The sequence below is a fragment of the Camelina sativa genome, chromosome 9, assembly GCF_030686135.1.
Source record: "Camelina sativa cultivar CO46 ecotype springtype chromosome 9, ASM3068613v1".
In the NCBI taxonomy this organism is placed as follows: domain Eukaryota; kingdom Viridiplantae; phylum Streptophyta; class Magnoliopsida; order Brassicales; family Brassicaceae; genus Camelina; species Camelina sativa.
The window spans coordinates 28,364,150-28,375,656 of NC_141888.1; the positions used below are offsets into that span (position 1 = coordinate 28,364,150).

At 32.3% G+C, this 11,507-nt stretch overlaps 2 protein-coding genes and 1 non-coding gene across 4 annotated transcripts; 2 read left to right on the forward strand and 1 right to left on the reverse strand.

Moving 5' to 3' along the window:
• The first annotated feature begins 2,088 nt into the window (after positions 1–2,088).
• On the forward strand, positions 2,089–5,679 carry LOC104711651 (PHAF1 protein At3g51130). Its single transcript, XM_010428352.3, has 15 exons — positions 2,089–2,373; positions 2,709–2,791; positions 2,890–2,964; positions 3,202–3,269; positions 3,346–3,451; positions 3,538–3,598; positions 3,696–3,862; positions 3,974–4,036; positions 4,102–4,149; positions 4,289–4,402; positions 4,474–4,564; positions 4,669–4,742; positions 5,049–5,153; positions 5,255–5,316; positions 5,479–5,679. Exons 1-14 carry the CDS (start codon positions 2,244–2,246, stop codon positions 5,294–5,296), a joined length of 1,227 nt encoding a protein of 408 aa, XP_010426654.1. The 5' UTR covers positions 2,089–2,243; the 3' UTR covers positions 5,297–5,316; positions 5,479–5,679.
• Positions 5,680–8,979: 3,300 nt separating this feature from the next.
• On the forward strand, positions 8,980–11,109 carry LOC104711653 (protein CHAPERONE-LIKE PROTEIN OF POR1, chloroplastic). 2 transcript variants are annotated; one of them, XM_087467194.1, is made up of 5 exons: positions 8,980–9,249; positions 9,513–9,706; positions 9,824–9,915; positions 10,212–10,662; positions 10,751–11,109. In XM_087467194.1, exons 2-5 carry the CDS (start codon positions 9,558–9,560, stop codon positions 10,899–10,901), a joined length of 843 nt encoding a protein of 280 aa, XP_087323320.1. In that variant the 5' UTR covers positions 8,980–9,249; positions 9,513–9,557; the 3' UTR covers positions 10,902–11,109. The 2 variants fall into 2 exon arrangements, with proteins under 2 accessions (XP_087323320.1, XP_087323321.1); XM_087467195.1 differs by having other exon boundaries at positions 9,166–9,364.
• TRNAE-CUC (transfer RNA glutamic acid (anticodon CUC)) lies at positions 8,995–9,067 on the reverse strand. The gene has a single exon. It is a non-coding gene; the product is annotated as a tRNA-Glu (tRNA).
• Positions 11,110–11,507: the final 398 nt, after the last annotated feature.

Consider the following 11,507-nt stretch of genomic DNA (forward strand, 5'->3'; position numbering starts at 1 on the left):
CGCATGTACGTAATAAATTATAAATGTGTTAGTAAATTTAGTTTTTAAAATCAACCTGCACGTATGTGCGGGTCCGAATCTAGTTTTACGTAAACCGTACCTACATAAAGTTGTAGCGCTAAATTTGGTAAAGTATATTCTCTCGTCTGTTCTAAAGAAAATCTTTGATGCGAGAACAATGTAATCTATATATACATTTTTTAAGTACAATTATGAAATAAATCCTAAACTTGCCACTTATTTACAAGATTGCCATTGAGTTAATTTTTAAAACTAAAAATCGGATTGAGTTTGAAAATTATATATTATTAACAGATCATGGTCCAAGCCCTTTTCATTTATACATCTTGCAATTAAGACATCAGACCAATATTTTTGGGCCCGAACAAGCCCAATTTTTTTTTCTTTTTTTCCATTGAATTGTTTTTAGAAGCTAATATATTACTAATATTAAAATTTTCAAACAATACTAATAAGAATCAATTGATGTGTTACATAATAAGAATCAATTAATCGACTTGCACAACTCTAAATACAAAAATCTTACATAATATAGGAATAAAACAACAAATAATACAAATTCAAATTATATTATAGTCATATATTTTAAATTTATAATATATTCTGTAATACTATTATCTTTACACTGTAAATGAAATAGAAAAATTAAAAAATAGTTTATTTGTTGACTAAATAAAATTTAATGAACATTAAGGATATATATAATAAACCACACCATATAGTAAATCGAAATTATACACTACATAATTATAGTTAATTCAACAAATACAAAAAATATTATTTACATATATATATATATATATGTAATATAATCAATAAAGATTTTTTTTTAGTTTTTAAACGACAATATATCCCCGCGGTGTACCGCGGGTGAATATCTAGTTTGTTAACATTCCACCAAATAAAATGACTTCGTACAAAAAAAAGTTAATTAGCAAATAACCCTCTACAATTTGGGTACCTAGTATGAATTCAACCAAGGTATCAAGCATTCATGATAATAAATTAATAATATAAATTGTCTCTCAAAATGTTCAAAGTACCCTCTTTTTTTTGGGGGGTCACCAGTTCTATATCTTCATTTTTTCACACAAAATGGAATCCCAAGGGTGAAAAGCAAGTACCCCAAAACATGTATTTATGGAAAACATAAAATGTAGCCCAAAGGAGTGTAAATCCCATAGGATATTCCATGATTTGGTCATCTATGCATAAATTCTGTAACTTCATTCACCACAGTCACATGTTATCATAGCCAGGTCTTTGTACCTTTGTTGGGCATTGTTCACGTGCATGTTAGACTTGCCTTTTGTTATAAAGTTTCGAACTTTCATATTTTCTTTTAAACTATATATCCTTTTCGTAATTTTTAATACCAAAATGTTACATAGACAATACGAAATACGAAATGTTATATAATCAATTATCGGTGTGATCTTGAGTATGTTAAAAAGAAAAGAAAAAAGACATATATTTGGTAGAAAACGGTATTATATATGTCTTTTGGCAGGAATGAAAAAAAAAACTGCATTATGCATAATACACCATGACCATACACGGTTCATGCTTTCCTACATTTTTCAAAATTTGGTTAGTGATGTAACTACTAAAATATGCAGCCAAATTATGCAGTATCAAGTGTCCACAGAACAAGGTCATATCTCGATTTCAGGTTCTAACATTTTTTGGTAAGTGACGTAACTACTAACATTTTTTCGACTACGTGAAAATTTATTACGAAGTTGAATAGATTTCTATTACTTATATATTCAAAGATTCAAACAAAAAAAATGAAAAAAGTATGTATACACTGTTTTAGTATGCTTATAACAAATTGAATCAATGAGAGATAACAAAAACATTGAAACGATGTGTCATGGTAGATCAAAATTTTCATAAATAATTGAACAAAATTTATGTACAACCAACCATGATTATGTTAGATTGAATGGTCATTAGCAAAATTAATTTTCTCATAAGTTTATTAGGTGTGTGTAGTAGCGTGCTAATTGGTGAGAAAGTAGTACTATGCGTATATTTTGATCTAAACACGGACGGGTCAACAACAGCCCAAACACGACCCGGAAACCCGTGAAGCAAAAGTTTTTAAAAAGAAAATGTACGAGACGAACTAAAGTGGACCCGACTAAATTCAGAACTTCAGAAATCCAAAAAAAAAAAAAAAACTATTCTCATTCTCTTCAAGAAACCGAATCCAACAAATGAAGGATTACTCAAAGATCGGCGATAAACTAGTGATGCAAAGACCTAGACGACGATGCGAAGGAACCGCCATGGGCGCCACCGTGTTCGATCTCCGTCCCGGCGTCGGCATCGGACCTTTCACTATCGGTAATTGCAATTCTCTCCAAATTTGTAATCTCTGCTACTTTTCCTTTAGTTTCTAGGATTCGAAACAGAGTTTATCATATACGCTGTGTCTATTGGAGTTGGAAGATAACAAAATCGATTTTGCGATCGGAGATTGCGTGTTGTTTTGGGAATTGTTTGATTACATCGCGATGAAGTTCTTTGGTTTGAATATTCGGTAAATTGCTGCGTTGTTTGATAACTGTTGGATCATCTGTAGTGTTAGCAAACGTTGTGTTAGCTTGGGTTAGCACTTTAACATACTGTTTCGTCTTCCGATCAGTTTGACCGACGATCATACGTTGTGTTGTTTTCAGGAATGCCGATTTGTGAAGCTTTTGCTCAGATAGAGCAGCAACCTAACATATACGATGTTGTTCATGTTAAATACTACGACGAGGTTTGTACTAATTCGTTGCTAATATTTGCCATTTTTTTTCATCATATCTAATCTTATTTCTGTGGTGGGTTTTCTATGATTCTGTTACCTCTCCGCAGGATCCTTTGAAAATGGATGTTGTTATTAGCTTTCCAGATCATGGGTTTCATCTTCGATTTGATCCCTGGTCTCAGGTACAATTCTTTTCTTGATGATGCTGTGGTTCTTGCATGTGTATGATTAAACCAACTTCACCGCTCTATAAACTCTTGGATACAACTATTCAAGAGTAGAGAACAATATCTTCATGTTTTACCTACAGTTGAGTAATATTGTTATTTGACTAGTGTTAAATGGAACAACCTTAGCTTTGTCTTCTTCTGTCTGTCAAAGAGACACTCTAGTTTATTATTCTTCCTATTTGTTTGCAGAGGTTACGCCTTGTTGAGATATTTGATGTTAAGCGGCTTCAAATGCGCTACGCCACTTCTATGATTGGGTGAGTCAAGGAATAGTAATTTATGGGTTTGGTGTAATTTACTGTTGTAACTATTGTCTGTTTGCTTGTACTTCAGGGGTCCATCAACACTGGCCACTTTTGTTGCTGTGTATGCACTCTTTGGACCAACCTTTCCTGGGATTTATGATAAAGAAAGAGGGATATATTCTCTGTTCTACCCGGTGAGCAAGAAATAAAATTTGATCACACTGTTTTTCCGTAAATGTTTGAATTATTCTGTCAATGTTTAAGATTTTTACTATGGCAGGGGTTATCCTTCGAGTTTCCAATTCCTAACCAATACACGGACTGCTGCCATGATGGAGAAGGTATGCTCACATAGTTTACTTGCCCAGATAAAATCTGTTATGTTGATTACCTTGTTTGATACCTAACTTCCTACACTTTATTTTCTCCTATGCATAGCGGCACTACCATTAGAGTTTCCAGATGGCACCACACCAGTAACATGCCGGGTCTCTATATATGACAACTCAAGTGACAAAAAAGTTGGTGTCGGAAAGCTGATGGATAGAGCATCTGTCCCTCCTTTGCCATCTGGCAGCTTGTATATGGAAGAGGTCCATGTCAAGGTTTGGCTTATATTCAGATAGTTACTTTCCCTTTGTGTGTGTTTAATAGCTCTTAGTCTAACATAATTAGCAGTAGCCGTCTTTGCATGACTTAATTAAATATTTATGCAGCTTGGCAAGGAACTATTCTTTACTGTTGGAGGCCAGCATATGCCTTTTGGTGCATCACCACAGGTAAAATGTGTACCTTATCTTATCGAGCTTCTTCTTTGGAACTAACTATTTCGTGCTCTGAGCAGGATGTATGGACTGAACTAGGTCGACCATGTGGGATCCACCCAAAGCAGGTGACTCTCTAAACTTGTTTGTATATGGTGAACAGATACTTACATTAGCTTCTGTTACTATGGTGCCTGCATTATCTGTCAGTTCAATGCCCAATTGGACATTTAGATTTCTAATTCTGAATTGCCCTTTGTTCTCCAGGTAGATCAAATGGTTATTCATTCCGCTTCAGATCCACGGCCAAAAACAACTATATGTGGGGATTACTTTTACAACTATTTCACTCGCGGTTTGGATATCCTGTTTGACGGAGAGGTAGGAAACGCATCAAAGTTATATGTTCCCTTCATATGTTTTCTTTATTCACGACTCTACCTTTTCTGCAGACTCACAAAGTTAAAAAGTTTGTTCTTCACACCAACTATCCCGGTCATGCTGATTTCAACTCATACATAAAGTGCAATTTTGTGATTCCTGGTACGCAATGCAAATGAAGCAGCTCATGTCAGTCAATTATGCTTTACTCAGATATATGCTGTTTTACTTTTCCAACAAAACTACGCTCTCTTGATGCTTTGCAGTTGGGGAGGATGCGGCAGAAGCAAACAGAGGTGGAAACAAGATCACTCCAAGCACTAATTGGGATCAGGTTAAGGTAAGTTAACTTCAGACCAAAGTGATATAAACATAACAAGAATTGAATGATAAAGCTAGTCTATGTTAGGCCTTGAACAATTGTCCCTAAAAGTTCTTATTGGTATAAAATCTCTTAACCAATCCCACCATTGCGGGATCCTATTGCATAATGGGAAGAACCTTGGTGAGGAAGCATTGAGGAAATGATGAAATGTTTTGTTACTTTCAGCATAATATGTGACTGAATTGAATTATCAATAAAACTAAGAATCAGAACAAATTGAGTAAAACATTTCTCTTATGAAACCTGGCTTTTCACCTTTAGGAAATACTCGGGGAATGTGGCCCAGCAGCTATTCAGACGCAGGGGTCAACGAGCAACCCTTTTGGATCAACATATGTGTATGGCTATCAGAATGTTGCTTTTGAGGTGAAGAATTTATTAGTAACCTTATATCAGTAAATTGTGATCCTTGTTGTATAAATGCAAATTGTTAAGTGAAAATTTATGTTGGGTTAAAATATTTGCAGGTGATGAAGAATGGTCATATAGCCACTATAACTTTGTTCTAGTCATGATGTTTACCAGTGAGGTATGTCGTTCTTGAGTTTGCTCATACATATTAATATTGCAAAGTTCATCCACTGTATGATATTGTAGACAAAATTGGCTCAAATTAATTTGTCTTGTATTATATATGCTACTGAATGAACGAAGATTCTCACATGTGGAATATCAATCAATGTCTTTGTAGGGGGTTCAAGATCTTCCATCAGACGGGGTTCAAGATCTTCCATCAGACTCTGTAAATCTAACGTCACAAGAAGCTACGAAACTATGGATGATACCAAAAAACTACAAATGTGTTGTACAGGAGTACATTTGGCTAGTTCCTATCACGGTTATATAATAACAGTTATTCTGGTTTTATCCATTTATTCAGACTTTATGACTACATCCATTTATTAGATACTAGGTTATATTCCGCGCATACGCGGATTGTTATATATATAATAAATTACTAGATTAGGACCCGCGGTACACCGCGGGACAAAATTATTTTAACTAAAATACTTAAATTATAAGTTGTATTTGTTGGTTAAATATGCTATAATTATATAATAATTGTTAAATAAATCATATAATACCGCAATATAATTTTTTTTACATAATATTTATTTAATCAATTTAATTAGATATGTCTATTCTCTGATATCGATAGTGTTAACAAAATAATGAAATGATGTTTTACCCGTGTAATACCGAATTAATGATATTTTTTAATTTATATAAATATCGATAAACCCCGTCCGGCTATTTAACCCCGTCCCGCTATATAACCCCGTCTCGAGATATTTTAACTCACACTATATCATCTTAATTTTTAATATTTATTGTGTATCTACAGTATAATATTTATCATATTTAACTTTTAAAAAGTTTTAAATATTTTTCATATTAAACCTTTTAAAAATCTTTAAAAAAAAGAACCGGAATAAACCAAATAAAAGTTCTAAAGTTTGAATGCCTGATAAATCAAGTTTTCTACTTATTTGTATTCAGAATCATTTTGGTCTCTTTTAAAGTACGACTCTAAACCATTTCACAATTTTTTTGACGATGTGGGATATTGTACCCATATTTTTTATTCATCTATTGTGTAATATATGTCCGTTTTTGAAATTTTGAATTACATCATATACAGGAAAAATCACAATTTTTATTAACTAAATGTATCATAAAATATTTCAAAACTTTTTTATAACTTTAAATAAAAATGAAAGGGAATCATATATTTATGTTTGAATAAGGTAGAAATATTTCCTTATTTTAAAAAATCTTACCTATAATTAATTTTGAATTTTTGGTAACTAATATTAAAATCAATGCATTAAATGTAAAAACTTTCCAAAAAGTATTTTTGAGCAAAAACTGCTGCAAAAATACTAATATAGATGTTAATTAATTTAATTTTATATAATAATCATAAAAAGCAAAAAAAAAAAATCTAAATCTAAATGTCTTTTGGAAATTTACATTTAAAAAAAAATCATACAAATTCATAATATATAACTAATTTAAATATAATAACACATACATATTTCTTGAATTTCTTTGTTTTTTTATTATTTAACTTCGATAATATTAATTTTCATTAGTTTCTCTGAAGATTTGAGGTTAAAAAAATTGATAAAATGAAAGGTAACTATGATATTCAATATTAATTTAAGTTTTTCATATAAGCTAACACATAACCTAAAGTATTAAATGAGAGAAACGGAATTATTCTCTATAATACAATTTCCAAAGATTAATTTTACTTTTACGTCTCTTTTTTATATTGCCTTCATTTTAATTTATATTGCTAGATTTAGTTATAATTTTTTTATCTTTGTAGTAAAAGCTAGATAGAAAATAGAATATTATATTGTTTTTATATAGAGAAATCCTTTTGAAGTACATATTTGAATTAAATAAATATAGCTTAATGATTTTTATGTAATTATATGTTTAATCAGAAACTAAATATAATGATGAGTATTCTTTAAAAATGTATTACAATTTTGTTAGAGGTAAGAGAGAGTTAAGAAAAATTGATTTGATATTTCATAATTATATTACAAAATTTTCTTTCCTTAGAAGTTAGAACATTACATATTTTTAAGAATCAAATAAATATATATGAATATGTAAGAAATAATCTAACATTTAAAGTAAAGAAAGAAGTACATAAAAGCAAGAAGAAATAAAATGGAGAACAATGTAAAAAATTATGATTAAATTTATTACAATATTATCTTCATTGAGTTTTCAACCAATGCAAGAACATTAAAAAACAAAAAAAACAAAGAAAATATTTAGGATTTGAGATATGATGGAGGAGGATGTGAGAATGATTATTTATAGGATATAAGAAGTGATGGAAGTTACATTTCTCAAAAAATAAATTAGAGGAGTTATAATTATAATTGCTAGGGTATTTAACTGAAAGTGAATGGAGAAAACAAATAGTCAATTCACAATTTATGTAATTTTAGTTACAACTTAGTACTAAAGTGTATATTTAAAGTATGAATTAATGTATATGATTAAATATGTTGTATTTTAGGTTTAATTAAAAATAAATATTATATGTTTAAGAAAATAAATACCAAATAGACCATTAAGGAGAGATTAACTGAAATTAGAAAATATTATATAATATAAAAATATAATCTTCATTGAGTTTTCAACCAATGCAAGAACGTTTAAAACGAAAAAGAAACAAAAAAAAATTAGGATTTGAGATATGATGGAGGAGGATGTGAGAATGATTATTTATAGAATAAGAAGTGATGGAAGTTACATTTCTCAAAAATTAAATTAGAGGAGTTATAATTATAATTGTTAGGGTACTTAACTGAAAGTGAATGGAGAAAACAAATAGTCAATTCATAATTTATGTAATTTCTGTTACAATTTAGTACTAAAGTGTATATTTATATATGATTAAGTATGTTGTATTTTAGGTTTACTTAAAAATAAATATTATATGTTTAAGAAAATAAATACCAAATAGATCAGTAAGGAGAGAGTAACTGAAATTAGAAAATATTATATAATATAAAATATATAAAATAATTAGGTAAGAAAATATTTAAAAAAGACCACAAAATAAATTTAAAAGAAAATTACATGACAATATGTCACATCTCACATGTCACAAACAAATCGAATATGAAATAACTATATATTTTTAAATTAGATGATAATAATCAAAAATAGAAGAGTGTGTTTCTCAATTACTCACATATCATATTACGATTTTTAACAACGTTAACGTAATCATTTTACAAACAAAACATTGATTTAAGATCTCATTTGTTGGTCAACGAAACACCATGAAAATGGAGGTGAGATTAATTAGGGTTTCTAGCGGTAATTGAACAGATAAGAGGGGAGGGGTGGGGAAGATAGAGAGGGGCGAAAGAGGAGAAGACGGAACTGTGAGATATCATCAGTTTTGCTTTAGGAAGTCGATATATTTATGTGACCCATTAACCATTTACAGCCTATTAATAATTAGCTTAAACATGAGAGAAAAAAAAAAAAAAACCAAAAAATTAAGAGGTGCCACATGGCAGATAGATAGAGCTTCCTTAGAGGGTGTAAGTCTACTTTATTATACTACTATACGCAATAGCCTCATTAGTTGAGTTGAGTTGTTTGTGATTTTTTTTATATTAAATATTTTAAAAATGACATTGGAAAAAACAAAACCAAAAAAAGACTCCGTCGCCGGGACTCGAACCCGGGTCTCTCGGGTGAGAGCCGAGTATCCTAACCAGCTAGACTACGACGGATTGTTGACAAGTATTGACTTAAGCTTTATATAAGTTATTGGTGTAGCTAAGGTTTCTTCTTGTGCGATATCTCTTCTATCCGTTGCGTGAGTCGTGACAAAGGTTTTGTGAATGGTTCCGGGAAGGAAAGGGGAAGTGGAATTGTGGATTGTATTCATCAGCGATACGTCTCTTCTCCTCTGGTACTCTTTCTTTCTTTTGACTCTCTTCTCCTTCCGTTTCGTTTCGACTTATGAATAACTCCTAAGCTGCTTTTTAATTGAGAATTGGCTTTTGGTTCAATCCATGGGGATGCGAGTACTTGAATTCTCAAATAGTTCCGATTTCTCTTTCGTTTTATATTAGTTATTCGTTTCTATCTGAGCTAATTGGATTTGGAATGCATAGTAGTAGTATTGGCGATTGGTTTAGGGTTTATGCCTGATTTTTTTTTATTTGATTTTAGGGATTGAGGTTGGTGGTGTGAAGGAAAGCTTCGGTATAGTTAGAAATGAATGCGTCCGGGTTAACTGTTACTCCGCCCAGATTTCACCTTCGATGGCGTTCAGATCGTTTTGGCACAACTCAGAGAAGCTCTCAAGCTTTTACTGTTCTAAGTAAACTGGATAATCGAAACTCAGCTTTGCGTAATCTTAAAAGGTAGTGTTTTTCTTTTTTTTTTTGGGGGGGGGGGGGGGGGGGGGGCAGTTGTTCGAATAAGCATATGCTAGTTCTTTCTTCATGGTTATCTGAATTCTGAAATGCTCTTTTACACAGTTCTTGTTTGGCTCTTCCTACACAACGACGCAATGCTATGATCGTCCGTGCTATGAGTGCTTCCTTTGGTGATATGGCAGATGATTCAACTGGTAATACATTATTCTGAGCTCTGCATAATGCTAGTTTAAGCTTTCTAGTTATGGCCACTCATTACAAAATAACCTTGGGTTAAGCTTGTAAACGGTGCTTTGTATTCCTTTGTGGTGATAGTTGGGTGCTTTTGTGTAACTTAGTAGTGATAGTTTGGTTCTTTTGAATTGAACTAGCTGTCAATAGACGAAGCAATAGCTAGCTAGCAGTGAAATGTATAATTCTTAGTTCAAAACTTGAACTTGACAGCAATAATTCAAGCCAAAATGATTAATGTTCCCAGTTAATTTCATAGGTTCAGCTGTCTTCCCTCGGATCAATGTGAAAGACCCATATAAACGGCTTGGGATAAGCCGGATGGCCTCAGAGGATGAGATACAAGGGGCGAGGAACTTTCTCATTCAGCAATATGCAGGGCACAAACCCAGTGTTGATGCAATCGAATCAGCTCACGACAAGATTATCATGCAGAAGTTTCATGAGCGTAAAAACCCGAAGATTGACATATCGAAAAAGGTCCGCCAAGTGAGGCAGTCCAAAGTGGTCAACTTTGTTTTCGAAAGATTCCAAACTCCTGCCACTGCAGTCCTTGTCAAAACAGCAGTCACGTTTGCAGTTCTTGGCGTTCTAACTGTTTTGTTCCCTACTGAAGAAGGACCGACCTTTCAGGTTGCGTTATCACTAATAGCTACCTTTTACTTCATCCACGAAAGGCTGAAGAAGAAGCTCTGGACTTTCCTTTACGGGTAATAAAGCTGATCTAGATCATAAAAACATTTGCTGCTACCTTCTTGATTTAAATTCGCACCTGATCAGATTGATGTTGTGAAACAGGACTGGAGCTTTCATCTTCTCGTGGCTGGTTGGGACATTCTTGATGGTATCTGTGATCCCACCGTTCATCAAAGGACCAAGAGGTTTCGAGGTCATGTCTTCGCTCCTAAGCTACTTTTTGCTTTGGGTGGCTTCAAGTTACCTCCGGTAGCGTCGTTCTAGCTCTGTTCTTTTCCCCTTTTTTGGGTCGCAACAATCTCAAATTGTTATCTCGGATTAAACCAAAACAGACCCAGAAAGAGAAAAATGCATCATCTTCTTGTGACATAGAGAGTGATATGACAATTTTTTGGTCTTGGAGTTGTTATTTTGCCAAGTTTGTGACTTGCGCTTGCCGACTAATTTATTCATTTCAAATTTGAGATCGTCCCGCAATGACATTGAGATGAGATGGGAAAATAATGTTTTACTTTATGAAAAGTGACTAACATAAAAAAAAAGAACTTTACTTATTGATTGATAGAGAACAAAAAAGTTACTACTGTATTAATCATGACGTTGCTTTTCGTTGATTCCGGAAATTAGTATGATTTGTAGTACAACTATTAATAGACTCGATCTTTGTTAAATGAAAAATAGGAAACATCGCCTCAAACATGTGCTGTCTCATAATAACTATCGCTGCATGGGTTTGGTTTGGTTTGGTCCATGGCCTCATTATGTGCATGACCCTCTTATTTAGTATTTCTGTCTCTACTTTATGTATATCTTCCCAAAAAAAATTAAAAACACATTTTAGATGAAAACATTTGTCAGC